We start from the raw sequence: 24,642 nt of genomic DNA, 5'->3' as shown, positions 1-24,642 counted from the left end.
TTGTCCAGGAGCATCCTGCATGCTACATACCTTCTGTGCTCTCTCACAAAATCAACCAGCTCCTCTTCTGAGTAAGGCTTATCAGGGATGTGAACAGGCTCATCCATGAAGGGTTCATAGAAGTCCACCTCATTCATCTTTAGGCCAAGCTTCTTGGCAACCTGTTGCAGTGCAGAAGTCACAGGTGAGAGAGCCTGATGTGCCTCTTTGCCTACCCAGAGTCTTTGCTGCTGGCAGAGCTGAGATCAAGGTGCTTCTCCCAGAGCATGCACTCCTAGGGGTGGCCCACAAAATAGAATGGATCTCTCCTTGTTTAACAACCCATTGATGACCCTACACTACTGGTGTCAAGCGCTGAGGCAGAGCAAAGCCACAGCCCAGGGCCTGCTGACCTAGAGGGGCTGGGTTCCAAACCCACATCAGGACCTGCCTCCATGCTGCAGAAATTGCCTTCTATCTTGCAACTGGGCCAAAATATCAATGTAGACACCAACACCACTGATGCTGTTGAGTCAGGGACAGAAAGACTCCATTCTTCAGGTGGATCAGAAGGCAAAAACATTTAATGAAAGTAGTGGGTCTTTTTATAATGTGACTTGCTAAGGTGATACTTGATTGGTGTCAAAGTAGAAACATCTCACACCATTGGTGAACTATGAATAGCACACTTTGGAGAACTATATCTATAAACAATGGTTACAGAAAGAGAGATAATAAATGTTTGGATTTTTTCATCTAAATTTCTTACAGCTTCTACACAGCTTCCCAGGATTTTCCCGGGAAAACATGTCTCTCTCTGTTCAGAGGATATGTAATTGCTACACTCCACAAAATCCAGGAATGCTGAAGCTGAAACTAGACAATAGATCTGGGAACATCCTGAGGTCTCAGCAAACAGGTGGTGGCATATGTGAGCTACCATGAAGATGTGTGGATGCTTACCCCCTTGTCAAAGGTGGCAAAGAACTTTACGTAGGGCTGGAAATGTTCAGCAGCTTCTTCAAATGCCTTGAAATCTGGAAGGAGAAAAGGGAAATGAAGAAGATATTTCACAGACAGCTGGCCACAGTCTGATCAGCCCAGAAGGTACTGGGGGAAGAGCAAATACAAATTACTGCAAACTCCATCAGATGATTGCCTAATGTTTCTTCCACCCTTCCAGGGTTTACAAAGAAGGATGATTTCATGTGCAGCAATGTGCTGTGCAGTCCCACAGTGTTCAGGAAAGCTGCAAAGCCCAGCATGCCACACTTAACTGGGGCTGAAATCAGCAGCTCTGTGAAGCAGGTCCAGGGGTAGCTCAGCTGGGAAATACACGGAGTTGCTCCAGCATTAAGGATTGCTGCCATTCCCTAAACAGTCACCAAGTGTGATCAGGCAGGCTTCTCCCACTGCAGGTAAGTTTTTACTGTAACTGCTACCAGGTCTCCCTGAGCCTCAGGGTTCAGGAAAGATTCAGCCTGCCGCGGGACTTTACAACAGGCATTTCCCACCTTTCTTTCAGTCATTATTACTGAATAGTGTTAGGATCACAGCCCTGCCCAAGCTGCCCTGCAGCCCAGTTTGAGAAAGATGAAGGGAGGGGTGGGTGGGCTGTTGCATTGCAGACCTGGTGATATGTGGTTTGTTCACTTAGGAATACCTGTCTTTCTGCTAAAGGCAGGACATGCCAGCATGGGGTGCACGCTGCCAGCACTGCCCAGATAGCAAGGAGAGCACTTGGGGCTGGCAGATGAGACTGCAGGGCTTGACAGGGAGATTCTCATGTGAGGATTTTTCTAGGCTGGTGAAAGTTGAGTTTGCCCAGAATGGTCCCTGCGAAGATGGGATAGCCTGGTTAGAGAGTGAGAAAACGAGATTAGTTTTCCCACAGTGGACTTGTGAGACTTTTTAGGGAGTTGTAGAGAAATTATGATAACTTGTCTTTATAAACAACTTGCAGGTGGGGTTTTCTTACTCTGTTTTTTTTGTTCTTCTTAAGGACTGTTTGTGAGAAAGATGTTTTTGTTAATTAGCTAATCAAGTAGGATGTATCAAAATTGTTTATAAAAAGAGAAGAGTTTTTCACATTAAAGCTGCTGTTGCACAAACCAGCCTGCTTGGAGTCTGTGCCACTTTCTTACTCGATAGCGACATCCCTGAGTTGCACATCCCTCAGGGCATGGGACCAGCCTCTTCCCAGTCTTGGGAGTCAGCAAGGAGGAAGAGGTCAGTGCCTCTGCCAGGCTGCTCCAAAGGGCCCTGCTCACTGCTGCTGTATGTTTGCCACGGTGGTATTTAATGTGTGTTCCCCTTTCCCTTCCCTCCTCCCTCCTTTGATCCTTTGGCTCACTGCTCACAGGAAGGGGCACTTTGCTCCTTTTGGTTGCTCTCTCAGTGTAACTGTAAGCTCAGCTGATTTTTGGGTGAGGTAAATTCACTTTTACTGCAGGAGCCCCTGGATTATGGCTCTCTTCTCTTGCCAGCAGATCCCTTGCAGAAGGGTCACTGATGCTGGTGTAGGACTGGGCTCACACATTACATCAGCAGAAACCTGCCTGCAAACACACTCATCCTCCAGCAATTTTCACTCTGTCACAGGCTGCCATATGCCACACCACCCTTCATGTTCATGCAGAACAACCAGTGCCCAGCCCCTGGAGCTCCCAGGCAGGCTCCAAGGCCCACGGGGAACACGTTTATCTTACGTTCTGAGTCTTCTCCCTTGAAGTAGCCGATGAGCTTGATTTCGTCGTCGATCTGGTCAAAGGCCTGAAGCTCCAGCTTGCTGTTGATGATCTCCACGGGGTCTTCCAGCAACTGCCATGACAAATGCATGTGGTAACGCAGTGATTTGCAGCACCAACCTATGCCTGGCAGGCTGTGCCACAAGCAGCCTAAGCAGGGAGAAAGAGGTCACCCAATTTCTCTGCTGTTGGAAGCCCTGCTTAGTGCTCTCTGCCTTAATGTGAGGAGCTGAGAGAAGTGGGTCACCTTCAAAGGGAGATGTTAGTAGGTTCACTGCAGAGGTGGGAGCATCGAGAGGGAGGCTGATAGAGGACTGGGTAACCCAAATGAATTCTGGGGGACCTACTTTGATGAGGGATAAGGAGTAGCAGTTGCAGGTGGCTTTAAGGAGGCCAAGTTGAAAGGAGCTGGTATGATCATTGTGATCATTTGTGAATGATACATGTGTATCTAAATCTATATATACTTTCTTTTTTCAAGTGTCATTTGCTGGAAGAGGTCATTGCAAAGATCTTGCTTTTGAAAAACATTAAAACCAGCTCGCTAGAGGGTGACCAAACAGTGATTTGGAGGAGTAGAAAGCCTGGATGTGAATTTTCATGGCTGATCCTCATCCTGGGCAAAATAGTTTAAACCTATTCTTTGGTCCTACACACATCACCATGTTAATGAGGAAGCTGGAAGACCTGTCTGCTGTCGGGCACTTTAGACTGTCATTGATCCAAACTTTGTTTCTCTTTTCTTAACTTTAGTCACTGCTGGTGAAAAGGCTCAGTCTGATTATTTTGCCTAGCAATAGTGGTATAAATCAAGTGTGTTTTCACTAGAAGAAAAAAACAGCAGGCAACCCACTGCCTACAGAGGTGTAAAGAACCTCTGGGTTTCTTTTACTTTTCAGATGAGGCTGCCAAGGCACCACAGATATGTCTGGTTTTATTTTATTGCTTTGCCAGGTATTTTCTTTTCCGAGTGGAAAACACAAAACCAGAAATCCTTGCTCTCTTTCTTTTTTCACAGAACATGATTTTTTCAGTGACACACCGCATGGCATAGCAAGCAAAACCTCATGAAGTGCCTTACAGCATCTGAGAGTGATGCTCCAGTGTGAGGCTGTGCCTTTGCTGTGCCCACAGCAGCATGTGCAATTTCCTGCTGCCAGAGTGGCCTGAGCCATGGGAATCTGGGATCCCACTGCTGCAGGGTCATGGCAAAGCTCTGCCCTGTCTGTGGCCCCTATGTGTGGGGCAGATGCCCATTTCTGTCCCTGAAGCCACTGGCATGTGTTTTGGTCACAGCACCCAATGCACACAGCCACAGACATTGTCATGGGAGAGCTGAGGTCCAAGGGATCTGTTTTAATTCCCTGGCCATGCCCCTCCTCACCAGCAGTCCTGAAGCACAGGTGACCATGTAGGCAATCTGCCACCCTGGGAAACAAACCCTGCCAGCTCTGCTGCTCACCTTACCTCCCTTATCTCCCTTATCTGCACAGCCACTTACAAAGAAAGCCTCACTTCAAAGGAAAGCCAAATCACTGCAAAATGTTTTCATTTATAAAGCAAAAACCATAGGTTTTGTTGCCTCTACAAGGAATGAAATGTAAATAAAGAGAAGTGCAACATATAGTTGTGGGATTCAGCATCACTTTTGCATTTAGGCACAAAGGTGAGTACACTCCACAAAATCCATCATTGTGCTCATGCACAAAATGACCCAAGACCATTTAGTTCTAGGACCCTGAACTCCTCTCACTTGTGGCAGTGCAATTTGGCAAGTACACTGAAGAGATGCTATGTTGCTTGTGTCTAGAAATGGGCAGATAGTTTGCAACATAAGCCTTTTTCAATGCACTGAGCTCTTTTTAGTTGCTCTGCTAGAACCCTATTCTTTTTTTCAAAATAGCTCTTTTTTAAAACAAGAAAGAAAAAGCGTGAAAGATTTTGCAAATGGCAAAGTGTTTGCACATGAGCTTGCTAGCTGAGGTGGGTGAACAGCAGTCAGGTATAAGGATTGTAGCTGACTTCCACTCAAATATACTCTATAAAGGCAAGAGGAAAGGTTGTCTCTAAGATATAAAGTGTTTAGTGGCATATAAGGATACCATCTTTCCTGGGATCTCATGGTCAGACAGGTATTGGGGAAGATGTCAAATGCCATCTCTACCAGTGAATAACAAGCAGGGATGAAATTTCAAACAAAGGTACACTTGTATTTTTAGCAAACTAAGTATTTGCAAGGTCTTCTCTGAGAGGTTTTATCTAGCTCTGAGCTTATCTGTACTTACATCCAAGAGGAATTCCACCAAGACATCTGCAGACAGTTCCCCATCAAATTCAACCAACCGCTCATCCTTAAAGACATAGAGACTCCCCTCTTCAAGCAAGCCTGAAAGAAGAAGAGAGGAAACAACAAGTGGTTAACATGTTGTTAAAAGCATGTTTAGTGCAGAATGTCTTTCTTGTTATCCCAGCAATTCCTCCTGGGAAAATGCAATTGCCAGTTTGCTGTGTTGGTCCAGTTAGAAACAACCTGGGTGATCTCCTGACTGATATTTCATGACACGGGGGACAGACTTCAGCCAGAATTGGTGCGAACTTCTTCCCAAACGTTGAACTTTTCATTCAGGTCACAGTTTGGTCTCAGCTGGAAAAATTCTGCACCAGAAACCTGTTTTAGCTTGGCTGTCTATCTTGCAGTAAATACTGGGCTCTAACTGGCAGCTCAGATTTTAACAACCTGTCACTATATGGAAACTGGATTTTGATTCCGGTTGTACTCACTGTCCAGAGAAGGCTGAACTATGTGAGCGTCACCAGTGACCTGAAAGTGAGCTTCAAACTGTCTGAGGCTTAGCTGGCCTTGGCAAAAGGGTTAGAAACCAATGATAGAGATACCACAGACTGCAGGGTGACAGGTTTCAATGCTGTATCACTGGACTGAGGACTGAGTGCCACAGAACCTTATTGGAGGCTCCAAAATCAACAGCACTGGTCTCCTGCAATGCAGGGTGGCAGGGTACCACTGGCCAAGGAGGCTGGTAGTTTGTTTCTTCTTGGAGAGGCAGAAGCTCTTGTCTTTAGTTTAGCTCCCATTAGCACTCACAGCCTCTAATTTAGGAAAGAAAATTACAGTCCAGTATGCTTAAACCTTAGGTTTAGTGGTATATTTATGTGCTGTTGTATTAATGTGACACAACATTTCCATATTGCTTTGTGGGCTAAAATATGAAGGGACTGCCAGGCCCTGGAAGGCAGCTGTGTCCAGGGTGGGCAATGCAGCATCCTTCCACCTGTACAGCAGATTTTCTCTTTCACTCAGGGGAACAAGCCAGAACGATTGGCACCTGACTGCCAAGCCATTGCAAGGCTGTGGCTGCCCCAGTGGTTGACAGGGGTCACTGGGCCATGGGACTGATGACATTTTTGGGGACTAAGTGTTTTCCCTGTATGTTCTAGTTCTGTATTGCTGTGTTGGTCCTGTCTCTGTGTAGGAAGAGCAGGAAGTTACTCCATGGCATCTATTTATTATTTCTGCACAGAAAGCTGTGAACTTAGACCCTATCGTCATTACAGCATGAATTGAATTTCTTTTTCACTTGGTTTGCTTTGCTTTGCTTTTTCTGGAAGGGTCTTGGCTTGTCCCTCTCATCCTCACCCCCACCCCTGATCCTGCCCCTGTTGGGGTGGGCAGGTGGTCAGTGTGCAAGTGCCACCATCATCCTCCCCATGCTGGTAACAAGGATTTGACTGTCCTCTAAGGGCCTCCCATAGGCACATCACTCCCACAGTCTCTCCAAGCTATTCTAGAGATGTCAGACCTGGGACTCACCTAACTTTTTGGCAAGCTTGGCATCCTTCTTGGAGTCCACCATCCCAAAGCCAATGCTCCTGGGCTCCAGGACCTGAGCTGCCAGCTGTGGGAGGAAGCAGAGAGCCCAACATTAGTAGGATTAACACCACAGGGTAGCTAAAGGGCATCATGCCCTGTTAGCACGATATGACAGACAGAAGTGACCCATATTCTGCTGCTAAACAGCACCAATGGGTGGCATGTGTCACATGCTGCCTCTCTGCTGAGATAACCCAGAGGTCACAAGGGTTGGGTTTGTTCCCATTGTGTTGCAGCAGGGAGTTTGCTGGCTCTACCATGTTCTGTTTGACACTGGCCTCAGGAGAGGGCTCCTGAGTGAACTGGGGACACCAAAGCAGGGGGGATGGCTGGAAGGAAGTCCCGTGCCACCAACACAAAGCAGAACCTGTTTCCTCTGTGGTGCCTTGGTGGCCTCCTGCAAGGGAGTGTGCCATGGGCACCATGGACATTTTAACTCTGGAAGTGCATGGTGGCAGGCAGCAGTGTGTGCAGGACTCTGCAGCATCATGTTTTCTTCATGCATGTGGTGGGGTGGCCAAAGCAGGCTCCTTTCCCTATGAAGTGCTTAAAGTCATGCCTCCTGTCCAGGCTTCAGTAAGCGCCCAGATCCTGGTCCCCTGTTTTTACTAAAGAAATGCATCTAAGCCCAGCCATGCTCTTGTTCACCTTTTCACAGCTTTGCAAAACCACTGCACCCTGTTCCCACCATCTTTGACCAAGGGGCCTCTTGAAGATATCGAGTTCCTGCCTGTTTTGTGAAAATAGATATGTGAGGAAAGGAGAGACGCTCTGCAAGGGCCCGGTGGTGAGAGCGACCCCGGGTGAGACCCTGTGAATTCCAAATTGGCTCCCAGAGATGCACTGACCCTGGTAAATGGATCCACTTATGCACTGCATGACTGACAGCCCCACCACAAGCATACTAGAGACCCTAGAAGGTAGTAATGATGCTCTGAGAACCACCAAGCAGCTGTAAGAGGCTTCTCCTCCTCCCTCTCCCTTCCTGTTGCACAAATGCCTCTGATGCTGATGTCTTCTTGCTGCTCCTCCTCCCAGCCCTGCCGGATGGCGGGGGATGATGGAGATGAGGGGTCAGGAGCCTCTGGGGCAGGAATGTCCCTATTAGGGCACAGCTGTCAGTGCTTGGCAGCAGGAGGCTGGAGGGGGGCAGAAGAAATCCATGGCCAGAGAGATGGTGGGTTGATTTATGAGGAACCTCCCCCCCTGCCCCAGCTCATTTTGGCTCCCTCCCCCAGACTCAAAGCCAGTTTGAATGTCACCCAGCAGCGCTGCCACCATGGCCACGTGGCCCCTTGGCTCCCTGCTATAAATAGCTTCTGCCTGTGCCAGGCCTCTGTGAGAGTGAGCAGTGATTAGAGACATTGGGGAGCAAAAGTGGCGGGGCAGCCACCTCTCCTGTGCAAGGGGGTGTCATGGGGCCAGCCAGCTCCCTGTGCTGTCAGCCTGTCCCTGAAATTCTGGGGGATGGTGGCAGGCACCCTGGGGATCAGGGCTCAGGGATCTTGCTTGAGGAAAAGGGAGAGATGGAGAATGTAGTTGTTCTCTCCCTTCCACCAATTGCACATCCTCAGGGCTGTCCCAAAGGCCCTCATCAGGAAAAAGACTCCGCTGACCACCACAGCATTGCTGCAACTTTGATCCTCTGCAGCCACCTGCCCTGTTGTCTTTAGGGGCAGATGGCACCGTGGGAGGCAAAAGGAGTGCCTGTGTTACACAGGAAACAGGGCTGGCATTGTTTTTTCCCTGCTCTTTGCCAGTGCTTTGAAGTGAAGCTAAGGCTGCAGATTCAGGGCTTGTGCTTACAGTGGACACTGCCTGAAAAGGGCAGAGCACTGGTTTGTGTTTGCACATCCATTGATTAGGCTGATAAGGCAATGGTCTGGTTTAGCATCCCATCTGGCGGCTCAGGTCACCTTAGAGCACCTGAGAGCAGCTGGAGCCCCATATTTGCAATGACAGATGGACACATGAGCTCTCTGGACATCTGCAAGTGAGTGGTGGTAAGAGAAGAGATTTTCTGTTTCCTGTTATGGGGATCTGCCCTGACTGGACAAAAGGATGGAGCCTGTAGGATCATCAGCTTTATCAGACATTGTCATCACGTCCCTGCTTGTTGGTGGTTGTGTACACCAGCAAGAGGCTCTGAGAACCACCACTTGAGACTCTGGCTGCTCTGTGACCAGAGGAAAACACAGAATGGCCAAGGGAAGAAGACTTGTTCAGTCATGTCCAGTCCAGTCCATACTTGATTTAGTTACTTACAGTTATGTCAGCCACGGGCCAGACACAATCAGGGCAGTTTAAACCCAGTAGTTCTTGACTCCTGCACACAGGAGATGGTTAGGGTTTCTTGTGAGTGTTTGATGGTCAGAAATATGCAGAAAAGCTGCAACACCTGCTACAGACAAGTGGTTGGATGTGAGCAGGGATGTGTGCAAGGAAGGAAGCATCGATCAGAACTCATGTATGTCAGCATGCAGCACACACAAGGTTGCTCTTCGGAGGGGTGTGGGTGCAGTTCTGTAGCTGTGAGCATGGAAGCTTGCTGGAAAAAAAGTGTCAAGAAAATGTGGGTGATGTGATGAAAGCCTCTTTGTGTGAGACTGTGGGAGTGTTCAGTCATCAAAAAGGGTCTCAGTAATGCTGGAGGTGTGGCTGTTTGTGTGGCAGGGCTTGTGTGACTGTGTCTAGCAAGACTGTCTGCTGGTGGTGTATGTATGGTGGGTGTGAGTGTTTGGAGGTGCTGCTCTGAAGAGGCTCGTCCCCAGAGATGTGCAGCACTTTGGGCATACAGGAGAGTGCTTGTGCATGGTGCGTGAGTGTGCCTTAGGGGGCAGAGCTGGGAGCTCAGTGGGCAGCCTGCCTCCTCTGCAGGGACCTTCATGCCAGTGAGACACTGAGGAGAACAGTACAGCCTGAGCTCCTCTCCAGAGCAGGGTCTCAAACAGGGAGGTCTTTGTGCAACATGAGACTTTCAGGAGCCCTTCCTACTGTGGCAGAGCCTGGAGGCAGGAGGCTTTGCAGGGTGTTTATGGTGGCATTTGCAAGTTCAAGCTATGCAGGGGCTGGGCATTGCTCCTGGCCTTGCTTTCTCTGCTTTCCACTGCAGCAGGAGAGTCTAACCCGTGCATAGGTGACAATACATTCCCACACCTATATTTGAACCACAAAAGGCAGCAAAATACAGAGCATGCCAGAGGCACAACAGTTTGGCTAATTCCCCCTACTCATTACAGTATCAAGCATTTATATATCCCCTTACAGTATTTTCTGATTCCATAATGCTAGTGGGATTTGAATGCAGATAATGTTTCTAATCTTGACAATCCTCTTGGCTCAGGGCCTTGGGACAGAGGCATCTGTAATCTAAGAGCACAGCCCCTCCTCCTCCTGCCTTTAAATTCATATTGCTCGAAGTCTTGGCCAGCCAGAGCCCTTGCCTTTGTGTCAGCCTCTATCTCTATAGAACATAATTTAGCTTCAACAGCTGCACAGAGACATGGAGGGTAGAAACTGCCCTGGAAGAACTGGACAAAACAGATCATGCAGTCCCTGAGGTACAGCAGGAGCTTTGGGCTGGCAGAGTTGGCTGAGAGCAGAAGCAAAGAGCCCAGTAGGTTGTAAGTTCATGTCCCATGCACATTTTGCAGCCTTATTCTCATGTTCATGAAGTCTTTGCAGTGCATACTTTCTACCCATAGGATCCCAAGCTGTGGCCTGTGCAGCACTGGGAAAAAGAGGTGGGAGTTTGGCAGCACTACTCCATTCTCCCATATCCCTCAGGTAATAACCATTCTTGAGTTTGGGTGAGTGTGAGGGGGTGAATGGCCCTCTGGGATGTGTGGGAGGTCCAGCCCAAAGTGAAGTTTGACTGCTACCAAGTATGCAAGAACCCTCTCATGCTGGATGGTGTCAGCAGTTACAGGCATTCAGAGTAATGGATATGGAAAGGCACAGCTCCCTGCCCAACATCTCAGCTCCACACCCACTGTACCTATCTGAGCCTAGGTGTGATGCTGGGAAGTTTTGGGAGATTTAAGCAGTCCCATAGGGTCATTCTGAAATCCTTGGTTATACAGCAGCAGAAATGTCACTTTCTGCCTGACCATGCTCCTATTCCAGCTGCAGGCAGCAATGATTGTGCCAAACCTTGCACGTGTCAGTTTTGCTGCTAAATGGCAGACAAAAATCCCTCAGAGAGGGTTAAAATGGGAGTGGGAGGAGTGGCTGCCTCAGCATGGTCAGTTTTCATTGTGAAGTGACATTATGGCATTCTGGCCTGGATTTTCTTCCCACTTCTCTAGCACCTGCCCAGAGCTCCCACAGACAATAAGGCTCATCTTCCCCAGCTGCTCAGGCTTGGGAGGAAGGGCTGGGGGCATTTGGGCGTCTCTGAAAGGCATCATGAGTACACTTCTCTTAACCATGGGGAGCTTTCTGTTTTGCTGTTTAGCAGTGGAGGAAGAACAAAACTCCAGCAACGCAGAGAAAAGAGCAACAGGAGATGATGAGGAAAAGTCCCTCAAGCAATCTACACTCCTCTGCTGGTTCTCTCCTACTGTCTTTAATGCTGCAGTTGATGCTGATGGTCAGAACCTGGCTGATGAAATGATGATGATTTTATATCCCAGAATGTTAGGTTTTTATTTTCAGAAAGAGCAGGAGGAGATGGCAAGTTTTTAGTGTATTTCCCCAGAAGTTTTGAATCCTTATGCAGGACTCCCACATACACACTATAGTTGGCTACTCTGTTCGAGACATTGGGCAGTTTCTTGGAGAACAGAGGCCATTATTTCTCTTTCCTAATGCTGTGCTGTTCCCGCCAGCACCCCCTTGCATGCCACACCAGTAATATCTTAGGCTTTTCCATAGTTCAGGCTGTCCTGAAGCACTGTGGTGATCAAAGAGCAGGGCCAGAAGCCTGCTGAGCAGCTGCCACTAGAAAAGTCACTAAGTCACTTTGCTGGCAGCGGGGACGGAAGGAGAGTATGTTGGTCCCACCTTACTACACTTTTCCACCACCTGAGCTGCTTGCAGAGGCTGAACTCCGCCGCCCCCCCCCCCCCCCAGAGATCACTACTCCTTGGACTAAAAGGCAAGTCCCCAAATATGGAACATGCAAAGGTCACTCCCTCAGAGCTGGCTTTCACAGGTAATGCTTCAAAAACGTTGCCCTGGAGCTTTAATTGTTGCGCAGCCGCTCAGCGGGGTCAGACATACGGCAGCGTGCTCTCTGCCTGCCTCTCTAAAGGTTTCACATAGCTGGGGCTGTATTTTTATCTGCTCCTGGCATCCCTAATTTTAGCCAGCTGCAAGCCAAAGCACAGCCTCCCCGGCCGTGAGCTCCCCGAGGCTGGTGCCCGTGCCACCGAGCACCCACGGGCGCAGGGGCCACCTGCCACCGCTCCCGGCCGGTCCCTGCTGGCACGGCATCGCAGATGTTTTGGCAACTCAGCTGTGCCACTTGCATGTCAAGGGCAGACAGGGACGTGTGTGTGTGTCTCTGTGTGTGTCTGTGTGTGTGTGCTGCCCCAGGCGTCTGGGATTGGGCAGAGGCCACCCTGCTAAGCTGCCCTTTCCAAAACAGAGACTGACAGGGTAGTTTGGGGGCTGTCCTTGTCCTTGACAAAAGTGAGGCTGTTGGTCCCTGGTTCTTCTTCTGGCCTCAGAAAAGCTGCTTTGAAACTAAAGGGTGGAAGTTGCTGTGAAGCCCGTGCAGGGCAGAAAGCTGGGTGCTTTTAGTGGGTGCTGCAGGAGGGAGGCATGCTTGGTATTAAGCCCAATCACCTACACGCACCCATGTCATTCCTATGCCTCTGGCTCTCAGGAACAAGCCAGATTTCTCCAGTTTCTGATCCAAGTGACTGTAAGCCAGCACCTCTGGAATCCCAGAGAGTCCAGGATGCTGCGGGCAAGAGCTGGGAGCTCCCATCCAGCATACACAGGAGGGATCAGTGAGGCACGGCCCTGGGGGAACAGAGTGGTCCTTGAGACAAGAAAGACCTTTTCCCCAAGGAGTGAGCAGAGAGAAATAAGAACCGAAGAAAGCTTTAAATATACACAGCCCTCCTTGCACTGGGTTCGAGGTGTCAGAGGTCTGCTAGCTGATGGCAGTGCCTCCTGCCAGGGCCGGAGAGGGTTCCCAGAAAAAGAACATATCATGTGCAGCAGCTGGCCTTCACCGGAGCTGTGTCAGAGAGCACGCAGGAATGAGCACCATCAGCACTGCTCAGGAGGGAGCGCTGACCCTCGGGACGCGCGAGAGGGGAGGAGCCATTGCCTGCGGATTGAGCTCTTGGTTGCTGCTCGCTCCATTTCCTTGGGCAAGTATTTTTTTCTCATGTATGTAGGTAAATCCCAATGTGCAAAGGGAAAAAAAATGGAAAGGAGAACTTGGACCTTGCTAAGTCATTTCCTTCCTAGGCCATGGATTTCGTGCCTGGTTGCCTGTTATTTAGGGACAGAGGCTGCAAAAGGACATCTTTGGTCATCAGACTCAGAATCGTGTCATTCAATCTCTGTCACAAAGCAGTCAGTGTCCATTTAAGACTCACTGGACTGTTCTCCCCTTCCTCCTCTGGTGATTAGGGACTTTGTAGTTCCACACTTGTTTTATTCATAGCCCATTTGTCCTTAGGCTTTGCGCTTAAATAGCTCTTCTCCCTCCCGGGTGTTTAAAAGGAATTATCATATCCCCTTTCCATTCTTCCCACAAATGAAGCTCAGGCACGAAGGAAGGGCAGTCGTGGGCTTTGATTCGTTTGGTTTTAGATGAAGGGCACTGGCAGACCAGGCTCTGGAGTAAGGTCAGGGTGGGCGAGCATGGCATGGCCACCCCTACCCAGTCTCAACAGCTGCCCCAGCCTGCCGTCAGCTCCTGCAAAATGTCAGGGTCCAGGGCAGGCAGCTCGAAATGGTAACCACAAACACCACACATGTCCTCTGAGTAAGTGAGTGTGAGCTCAAGCCAGCCCTTCTTGGGCCCCTCACTCAGGATAAGGCCAAGAAAAAATCTCCATTGTGAGCCTGGTGAGACAATGGAACAGGCTGCCCAGAGAAAACATGGATGCCCCATCCCTGGAAGTGTTCAAGGCCAGGCTGGGGTGGCCTTTGAGCAACATGGTGTGATGACCCACCCTGAAGAAGAATTCACACCTCATTTAGTGGAAGGTGTCCCACCTCATTTAGTGGAAGGAAGATTGGAACTAGGTAATCTCTAAAGTCCCTTCAAATCCAAACCATTTTGCATTTGTATGAAAGGGATCTCATTTTACAAAAGTGAGACCCTGCCTCCTGAGGACCAGCCCAGCAGAAAGACACCGGGAACCCTTGCTGGCACTTTTAGGGGAACCTGACTAGCATGGCAGGATGGCAAGACCAAAGTGGATGGACTTTTTCACATTTTTTCTCAATTTTCTGAAGGGAGGAGTGGCTCAGAAATTTCTGAGTCTCCACCCAGCTCAAGGTCTTATATAGAAATGGCCTCAAATTGCACCAGGGGAAGTTTAGATTGGATATTAGGGGAAATTCCTTTGTTGAAAGGGTGGTCAAGCCCTGGAACAGCTGCTCTGGATAGTGGTGGAGTCACCATGCCTGGAAGTATTTAAAAGACATGTAGATGTGGCACTCAGAGATATGGTTTAGTGGTGGGCTGTGCTGGGCTAATGGTTGGACTCAATGATCTTAGAGGTGTTTTCCAATCTAAATTATTCCACGATTCTATCACACCTACAGAGGTTGTCTGCAACAGCTGGACTGTGATGAGCTCCACACTTCAGGGCCAAGACTTGGCCTTGTACTCTGCCAGCAAAGCAAGCCCAAGCTCACATGGGTTCTGCCATGTCTCCAGGAGACATTTGCATTCTTTAGATCCCCTCCCCAGTCATAATTTAGCAGATGAGAAAGGTGCCTTTCAAAACACATTTATGGCTGTGAAAGGGTAGTTTTAGGAGAGATGCTGCTCATGCAGCCTGTCCAAAGTCACTGCTTGGAACTGACAGAGGGACTTCAAAGAAAGAAACATGTCAATAATAGGTAATTCAGCCTTGGAAATTAGTTTGGCCACACTTACACAGAAAGATCAAGGCACATAGTTGTCCCTAGATGTCAATGTGCCCACCTCTGAAACAGGGAACTTTCTGTAACCTGTTTTTGTGACTGGCATGTCAGTGAGTGAAACCCTCTGGGTGCTACTGCTAAAAATCAGTACTCTGCTGTCTGTTGCTGAGTTGAGACCTACTTACATGGCCTCAAATGGGAAGTAATCAATGCACACTTTTTCTTTTTCTTCCTCCCTTCCTCATTTTCTACATTAACTTATCTGTAGTGGAAGCACTTCTTTTGTAGACATAGAAGCCAAAACACCTGTTTTATTACAGGCTTTTGCACACTTTCCTATCCAGCCAAATGTCCCTCATCTCTCACCTTGAGACTTGTTCTGTAGGAACCTAGAGAACTGAGAATTTTTGTGGCACTCATTGAACATGTCTTCTATATCTGTATTTATACTCATACCTCAACACTAAATTGTGTTGAGGCACTGTCCCATAAACATGGCCATTTTCAAAGAAAATATCTGAAATCTGAGTTTGTGAAGCAAACAGAAGAGGTTTGGGTTTATTTTTCTATTTTTACTGATATTTTATATATTTTTAAGATTTTATATTTTTATACCTAGAGATGGGGATAAAGTGGAATCTCATCTCCTGGTTCCTATGGATTTTTGGGATAAAGTATACAGACCTAAACTGATAAAACTTTTTTCTGTGTTGCATCAGAAGCAGAGAGAGGCTTTTTGCTATGTATTACATGGCTCTGAACTCTTGAGGGAATATCTGATCTCAAGAGAGTTCAAGACCATATGAGGGAAACTACCCCAAACCAGCTGATCTTGTACTACTTTTTCCATCCTAAGCTGGAAGCTGCAGTAGTTTCAGCACATGGAAATAAATTAATTACAAGGTAGAGCTTACACATAGTTTAATCCTTGCCTTTTACTGGACTCAAAATCCTTCTTTCCCTTTCACACCAAAGGGAGATACTGGCTGTGTTTCCATGTGTTACAGAATTGGCCAAATATGTTCAGGAGTTTCACTGTGTTCTGCCATTTATTGCTAGGGGCTGGACTGATCCTAGGCCTCATCTGGAGAGGGGAGTACCACATCCCTCTTCTCTTTCCTCTTATCAGACTGGCTTGTGCTAGGCCAGTTCTCCATGAACTTTCAGTCCAGGGGCACTGTTTCATTGAAGGGACTAAAATATCTGGGCTTGATGAGCCTCTCTTTTTTAAGGATATTACACATGCATAGAGATGGCAAGGGAAGAATGGCAGGGGAGCTGGGACTGAGGGAGTTTCAGCAGAAAGAGGATACCAGAGTGCATCACAGGCAGCCTGCTATGATAGTGAGAAACCCTCAGCTGCTGGAGAGAGCTTCTCAAGTGCAAAAGGAAAGCCCCTAACACCAATGCTCATTTATTCTTGCTACATGATTCCTAGAGACAGGGGCTGGCCCACTGGAAGGCCAAACTCCCTATTTAGGACATTCAGAGATGAGAAGGGAGAAGGTCTTAGAAGTGATGGTAGGAGACAGGGTGAAACATGGTAGAGGAGATAGAGAGGAGAAAAAAAGCAGAACAGTATTTCTCAGGTTCACTGCTTTGATCTTTTCCCCTCTTAACCCTTCTTCATGAAAGTTGAGACCATTTAGGACAAGTAGCTTTTTCTTTTACTTGTCTGTTAAACAATTATTGTGATTGCTTGGCTGTTTCATTTTCTTCACCGTGCTCACCTCATGGAGTGCGCAGAGCTCTTGCAAACATCACCACAGGATAGGAATGGCTACTGTTATCTCTGGGACTGCTTGGATCAAACTCTGCATTGCCCTGTATGGAGGCTTGTCCCTACTCAAGGGGCAGGTGCTTTCCAGTAGCCAGTGGTGGAGAGTGGAGTCATAGCAGAAAGGTGCACAAAGGAAAGGTACCCTTTAACCTGAGCTGTGAAACAGCCTGTGCTCATGATATCTCTGCCCAGGGTTGTCTTAGAACAATCCTTCCCCAACTCTTTTCCATCCTAGTCAGAAAGCAGTAGGCATCTCAAATCAGTCCTTTGGCTATTTTTCCTGACAGACCAACCCAACAGCCTCCATCTTCCCAATCTAGACCTGAGGGGCAGGCACTGTCACCCCTGGAGCTGTTGTCATGAACTAACGATGGTCCAAAGAGCTTCTTTTGCTGTCAGAGGGGTTTGGCTGTCCCTGAAGCCTGTTGTGACCAGGTGGCACCCAGCAGTGTTGGTGGTAAGAGCTGTTAGAACCACTTCATAATGATCATCATCTTCATTCCCCTTCTAAACTGGAAAGTGACCCTGGGCTGAGTGGGAATTTGTTGATCCAGTATACCTGGATACAGGGAGCCAAATGCAATATCAGCTTGATGACATCATCCCTTTTCTGGTGACAGTGGGTGTGCATCCTCAGCTTTCAACAGTGTCAGTCAGTCCTATATGCTTCTCTCGGAAGGAAATTTTTCTTATTATATCACTTCTTGGTCTGCTGTACATAGTTCTGGTTTAGTAAAGTCTTTAAATAAGTGCTTAACTTTACTTATGTGCTATCATGTTGTCAGCTTCATTTCCTAAGTAAATGAGAGCCTTGTGATTCTCTTCTCTCTCCCCCGTCTATCAGCTGCCTTCCCTAATAAGCTTTCTACCTGTTGGGCCTTTTAAACCAAATTTTCCAGAGTGAGTGATCTCAAACATAATGAAGCTATTGCAAGTTTTATGAAGAGCAAAGACTTGGAAGAGAAAAGGCTGAAGTGCCCTGAAAGAAGGAAATGTTGCCATATGAGCTGAGCCCCCATGGAATTTCAAAGGACCCATTTAAGAGAGAGCCTCATGTGTTCTTCACTCCTGGGAGAGGCCCCAGTCAGAGCTTGTTACTGATGAGCTACATATTTCAAGGAAGCCATGGTGGATCTCTCTTGCTCTTTTCTTTGGTGTCTAACGCAATTCTTCATGCCTTTGACCTTTGGAATTGTATATTTCTTATAAGGCACATGTGAGAGAAGCAGAGAGGATGGACTATTTGGGGGTTTTCTGGACTTAAATTCTTTAAGCCCATGTTCCCAGCCATGCATGTCCATGAGATAATCTGATGTAACAGCCCTTAACCACCAGCTCAGACCTTTGTTTGCTCCACACCTGCCTGTGTGTTGGATGGAGGCTCACTTTTTTCCTAAGGATGGAATCTGATGACTTGTATGGAAGGGGGCTAAAACCACACTGTATTGCCAGGCTGTGAAAGCAGCATGTCTCAATGTGAAACAGCAGGAAAATTGTCAGTAAAGTTAGATGGAAAAACATGAGGTGCTCTAGAAAGGAGCATCTTATCACAGGTAGCACCCGTGCTGGGAACCTCCCAAGACAGCTGGCAGGGAATAGTGAGGGCTGGAGTATTTACCTCTTAGATACTTCATGTCAGGTATAAAGGACCTTCAGCACTCCAAGTCCTGACCCCTCTACTGAAATTAGATATGTAAAACCTTCCTGAGTGAACTTTTCTCAGGTTTGGCTGCAAGGAGAGCCCTGTCACTGCTCCTGTGCCTACAGAGCAGCTCACTACTCTAAGGCTTGCTCAAATTACAAGAGATCTGGGTTCAGCTGCTGACTGCTTCCAGGAATAATGATCCCAGGCAGTTCATCTCACAGGCAAACAGCTCCACATCTCAGCCAAGGAGCCACTGCAGACATTTCTTTCCTTCTCCCTATGCTGGTGAACATGCAGTGAAGTCCAGCAGCTGAATGAGCTCTGACAGGGAAAATTAAGAGTGACCCCCTATGGTCCAACACATTATGGCTTGAATTGAGGGAGTTGAATGCTTTCACAAGAAGGAGCAGATTACAACCTGGCTTGCCCACTCAGAGTGCTCCCATGGTTAAATTAGTACAGAAATTGGGAACTGTAGCACCGTTTTGGCCTGTGTCCTATGTAGAATAGAACATATCTTTGTTGCATTCTGAGATCCTCTCCCCTTCTGATTCCCTCTGGGTGACAGAAGCAAAGAAGTGCTCAGTCTGCAGATTTCTCTTGTGCTTGGGCTGTCAGATTGCTGCTGCTGCAGTTCCCAGTCCAGGGGAGGGACTGATCTGAAACTGTGATACATGCACTGAATCAGCACTGCAAGTGCTTTGGAAATTTTGAGGTCAAAGCCACAAGTGCCAGTTGATGTGTGGCACTGTTAGCTGGAAGCTGAGCTCTAGGGGACTGGAGGACTACAATTATGTAAAGGCTGCTGCAGGTCTAACCCTCAGTCTCTTGCCCAAGGTCACATAAGAAGTCCATAGCAGTGAGCAATTGGAAACCAAATAAATCACCAGAATCCTAAGCTAATGTACTCATGGCCGAATCCAACCCTGAAAAATAAAAGCTTAAGGCCAGATTATATTGCAGCTGTCGCACCCTTGATAGCATGGGTGATGGTGTCATAGGGACTCAAACTGATGGTACACATCAGACCATAGAGCCATGGAAACATGGAATGGCCTGGTTGGAAGGGATCTTAAACATAATCTAGTTCAAAGCCACTGCCATGGACAGGGATGCCTTCCGCTATGCCAGGTTGCCCAGTACTCCATTCAACATGGCCTTGAACATTTCCAGGGATGGGACATGCTTCTGTCAGGTTTCTATAAATATGTATCTAGAAACTGTTTGACACCTATCAAGCACAAAATAGCTATCCTGCTAAACAACAATGTAATTATATTACCAACAATACTCATTTCAGCTGGAGTTCAAGCATTACTTTTTTCTTTTCTTTGCCAAATGTTATTTTGATCGCTCACCTGCAGAAAGTAACCATTTCCTGACAGGTGAGTAAAATCTGGTTAGTTTTTGGACCTTTCTTTCTGGCAGTCATCAGGCTTGCTGAGGAGGTCAGCAGACCTTGAACTTGACACTGAACTTTTTTGGGTCCTATCCCTCAGCAAGCATATTTTCTTATTCCCATTTCCTACACTCTCAGGGGTGAAATGCATTTCCTCTCTGGATCTGACAAATAAAGCTGAAGTGTTTCTTCTGCAATTCTGAATTCACTTTCTTTTCAAATATGTCTTTTAGTTAAGAGGGAATATTTGCAAGCTCCTGGTAAGAAATATGCACCTAACAATCAAGGTTTGCAGCTGTGTGATTCCCTGGATTACAGCTATAATACAAGAAAGAATGCTACAAACCTACATTGTCACTTTTGCCATGATTTATTTTACTGAGGATTAATGAATCATTCGTTCATGAAAGAATTAACAACACTCTTTTTCCAGCACAGAAGAGAATGGTTGCATTAACAAGCAGCTATAGACTGATTCCAAGCAGGCAACCAAGTGTCAAAAAACAAAAAGGGATTTAATGCTGCTGCACCAGCAGGGAGCTTTTGAGATGGGGAGCTAGGACACCCATTTGCTGCACAGCTTGATAAGGTTTCTTGGCTGACTGCTGCTAGTGGGATAAAAAATGGGACTCAATCCAGAATACAAGTGGGAAACTGGCTTGCACAGAATGAGAAAGGATCAAAAAATTTCAAGCTACGGATTCAGGTGCTGAGATTTGGGAAAGCTGAGCTGAGCTGAGTTCATGTTTCTGAGGTTCGCAAGGTTACTTGCTATTGCCTGAGTTTCTGACAGACAATCCAGAAAAGCTATTTCCCAGCAAACTGAGAAGAGCACAAAAGAGGCTTTTTCCTGGGCTTTGCAGAATTCAGGCAGGGGCTAACTGAAATCCAACTAAACAAACTTTTGGATGCCCAACCTCCCCTGCACGAGACCATTTGCCTCTCCTGTCCTGTGGCTCCTCTCCATGACTCTGAGCAGTGCTGTGTACTGACCCTGACTGGGACATGCAGCGGCACTTACCTCCAGCACCATCTCTGTCATCTGGAACTGCTTCTGGGAGACCTTGTCAGAGCTCACAGGCTCGTGGAAGAGCAGGCAGAGCATGTCATACTTCTTCAGTGCCTGCTTGTAATTCTTCTCGTTCAGGTCGATCACTCGGTCTTTCCCATCATAAGTAGGGAAGTTTAGTCCCTCTTCTGCCTTGCAGCAGAAAAGCAGGTAAAAACCTGCCAGGATCCAGCAAATTGCCTTCATAGGGGCACCCTTGGAGTGCAGCAAAGGGTGGGTAAATGTCCCCCTCTTTCTTGATTTGAGAAGAGAGGGAGACCAAAGACTCCAGGTAAAGTTTGAACTAAGTTTCTCTTAGTTTCTCTAAGTTTCTCTCTGCTGCTTTCCTAGAGTTGAGCCCAAACACTGCAAGGCTGGTGGGGAGCAGCAAACTTTGCTGTCCTGTACTCACAACAAAGAGAGAGACAGACGGGAGAAGCTGTCAGGCCAAGCCCTGGATACCTTACATAGCTGTGTCCAGCTCCCGTGTCATTAGGAACTCCATTTTTAGGAAGCAGTTGTTTCAGGCTAAAAATAAACCCTGCAATGAATAAAAAGGACAGATATGACACCATTGAGGGACTTGCTGGCACTCTGCATCATCTGAGAGAGAGTGGGCAAGAGGGAGGGAGTGGAAGATGTCAGTCCTGGGAATATGCAGGCAGGGTTTGAGAAGGGACAGACTTCACTTGCACAGGGAATCAAGACATAGGCTGTCCTACTAGGAATTGACAAAAATAGAAGGTATTTACTGCAATTTATAATAAGGGTATCTCTCTTTATATCCCTTTGGGCATCACAGTGATTAGGCTTTTGATAACAGATCTCAGGTTAAACAGTTTCAGAGCCTCATCTGCACCACTAGAGGAAAAGTCCTGTTTCCTCAGCAGCAAAGGAGGTGAACACTCCTGGGACTTCTCTCTCCTGCCTGGAGCACCATTTGGAGCTGCTAGCTGACATTCAAGGTGCTTTCTGAAGCACATTTTCTGCCTGTGGGGCAGCAGGAGAATTGCTGGCCCTTGGACCTGCAATCCAAAAGCAGAGGGAAGCTTATGTTGCAGCCTCCTGTTTTCACAGCAGTTCCCAAGCCACATGCATTGCTGGCGTGTGGTTAAACCTTATCGTGCTAAGGGGGCTGACGGGTGGGAGCCAGTGTCTGGGGCAGGAGGCAGGACTCTCCTCAAGAGGATGGTCGGATGGCACCATCACCGCCAGCCACCCTTTCTGGGGCCTGCCGGTTGGACTGGAGCAGGTTTTTCACACAACCCTCTTGCATTTCCCAGCAAGCTGTCCTGCATATTCCTCCTTCTTCATGTCCCAGGGATGGTGGCCAGTTTCTCCTTCTGTGGGAGCTGAGCACCAGCTGCTGCTTTGCTGTATCACCTGCACAGCGCTGCTGGGGGAGAGCGGTTCAGAGGCACAGTCCCTCAGCTCTTCCCTCCTCTGACCACAGTGTCACCTCTGACCCATGACTGGCAGCAACAGGCAGGTGGAGGCAGGCCAGCTGGCCACAAGCCAGCCCTGGCGCTGGCATGGATCCACTGGAAAAGGCCTGCTGAAGGGCTGGCAGAGAAGAGCTTGACAGGGGGCACGGCTCCCTTCCCCCTGCCAAAATGATGTGCAGACAAGTGGCCTTATCAGGTCTTTTCCTTGCATGCTGCTCCATCACAGCTTTGCTCCATCCACACCAGGGAAGAGACAATATCCCTTCTTAATGCAGTTGTTTCCATTTTATTGTATGTCTGGGATTGTTTCAACATTTGGGGTAAAAGGTGAGCATTATTTAGCAATTACGGAATCATAGAATCATTTAGGTTGTAAAAGACTCTGAACATCATTGAGTCCAGCCATTAATCAAATACTGCCAAGTCCATCACTAAACCATGTCCCTAAGCATCACATCTACATGTCTTTTAAATACCCCCAGGGACAATTAGAACACTTTCCTGGGCAGATTAAACACATCTCCTGGGTGACATAGGATCACACATCCTTTCACTTCTATGTCAGCTTTCACTTCCCACTTGAACAGCCCACAACATATTGACCAAAACCCTCTGGGTAATAGCTTCCAAATCTGCCTGTTTCTGATCTGTAATTTCCAAAGCCTTTTCAGAAGTTCAACATTTGCTGTCAAATTAAAGTCCTAATGACAAAGCCTGAGGAATATGGGTAAAAGACAAAGCAAGACAAGCCTCCAAAATACATTTCTTAGAGGCAGACTTCAGGGGCAGTCATTTTTAGAGGGAGAGGTAAGTCTGAATTGCTTTTAGTGGGAGACACAAGTCTTGTGTCACTGTGGGTGGCAGTGGCTGGTTAGGTTTATGCTGAGTGTTTAGGATGTAAAACACAAAACCAAGTTTGTGGGATGATTAGGCATACATTAGGCTGGTTGCTTGCCTTTGAAGGATTCCCATGGATCTGGGGTGCAGGAGCAGGCTTCACTGGTGTCACAATGTGTTTTAAAGCAGGAGCACATTAGACAGGGTGTGAAAATGAAACGTTCGCAGCTACTTCAAAAATTGGCTTCTGAGGCTCCTGACCTCCTTTATTCTTGTAGATCTTCAGCAATTGCTCCACTTTGATATTGCTCAAGCTATTTTTGATGCACTTTTTCTCTAGTCTGAATAACTTTTTAATCTGCCTAAAAATAGATACAATCCAATTTTCATTTTCTCCTCTTTTTTTCTTTTTCCTATCAAAAATGGGGAAAAATGCTTCTTGTTCACAAAAATTGTTGTTTCGTTAGCCCCATACGAATCTCATTTATCTGCTTGTAGCATGAGTAGCAAATATTTGTGATTTTTAGGCTTCACCTCTGCATCAAAGGGAATTCTTCCATCAGACCAGCCCTGGGTGTCATGGTCACCAGAGAGTCCATCTCTTTGTGTCTCCACTCAGAACTTCAGTGGAGCTGCTAGAACTAAGTCTAGTGGACATTTTCTGTGGTCTTCTAGCTCTAGCTGCATCTATATGAAATTCAAGACACCTTGTTCACCAAGGCAGAAGTAATGGTGAATTCCACAAAGTCAGAACAACTGCCTCAATCACCTGAAATTCTTAATTCCAATAAACTTTAGTCAAAGCAGATGTTCTCTTTGCAGTCCTGCCAATACAGGTCTAAAATACTGTATTCATGTGTTTTGGGATGTTCAGAACAGCAGTTAAACACTTGAATCTGAGCAGAACTGCTTTGGTTTTTTCCCCTGGGGAATAGCAGAGCTGGGACTGAAGCAGATGCTCCCACAACCTGACAAGGGCCATAAGTGTTGTGCCTTTCTCTTCATCATCTCTCTTGGTGCTACCAGCAGCACACTGAGATGTGCTCATCTCAACCACAAAAGCAAAACTCCTTGGAATTTCAAAGTGTGTCCATCCACTCTCAGATAATGTTTTAAATATGGAATTTTGGGCCAGGCTCACTGTCAAGAAAAGTATAGTGTGCAGACCCCATGCCTTTGGGCAACCTGAATTTTGTTGAAGGCCCATTTCTACAGGACACTGGCATAAGTTTTCTGTGCATGTCCGATCTTCTTTCATAGGGTAGGAGCACGAGCAGTTCTCCTCAGGAGGGAATGATAAGAGGAGCAAAGAAATTTCACAGGCTTCTCTGTGAAACTTCAGATTTTGCACTCCTCTGCTCACTGGAGATATTTTGTGGTCTCTTCCTGCATAGCCTAGTGTCTTTCTGATCCCACTTAACTGCCTGTGGTTTCAGCACATGTGTTTCTGTGGGCAGTGTCACACGAGGGAAAGATGGTCTGAACTAAATCCTGGGACACTTGCCTTTCAGCTCAGATATCTCATTTCCTGGCAAAGCTGGCATCTGTTAGTCTCTGATATAAGCTGACTGCAAGGTTCAACCTCCCAGCTCTGATTACTTAGCCATTGACTCCTTCATCCACTCTGTTGCTGCTTCTCAGCCCTGCCTCAAGAAACCAGTACAATGCTTTTCCCAGCTAACTATCCTAGAGATGTTTCCCTGAAATCTTTCTGAGGAATGATGCCTGCCCACTCTGATAGGTGCTTATATTGTTTAAACAACCTTCAGAACTGGCCCAAAACTTGAGGCAAAGAAAGAGATAATTAAGAGG

The 24,642-nt window shown here is 47.3% G+C and overlaps 1 protein-coding gene across 1 annotated transcript in view; it reads right to left on the bottom strand.

The window, feature by feature from the left end:
• Positions 1-20,984, bottom strand: part of CASQ2 (calsequestrin 2) — a 33,493-nt gene extending 12,509 nt beyond the window's left edge. Inside the window, exons 1-6 of the mRNA XM_071433292.1 lie at positions 20,522-20,984; positions 6,556-6,640; positions 5,012-5,112; positions 2,688-2,799; positions 943-1,016; positions 31-161 (exon numbers count right to left, since the gene is read on the bottom strand). Coding sequence (XP_071289393.1) covers positions 31-161; positions 943-1,016; positions 2,688-2,799; positions 5,012-5,112; positions 6,556-6,640; positions 20,522-20,755 — 737 coding nt within the window. The 5' untranslated portion in view covers positions 20,756-20,984. The remainder of the gene's footprint in view (positions 1-30; positions 162-942; positions 1,017-2,687; positions 2,800-5,011; positions 5,113-6,555; positions 6,641-20,521) is intronic.
• Positions 20,985-24,642: the final 3,658 nt, after the last annotated feature.

This window comes from Agelaius tricolor, unplaced genomic scaffold (genome assembly GCF_023055355.1).
Source record: "Agelaius tricolor isolate 1412-34295 unplaced genomic scaffold, bAgeTri1.0.p SCAF_9, whole genome shotgun sequence".
NCBI lineage: Eukaryota > Metazoa > Chordata > Aves > Passeriformes > Icteridae > Agelaius > Agelaius tricolor.
This window is presented reverse-complemented; position numbering and strand designations above follow the sequence as displayed.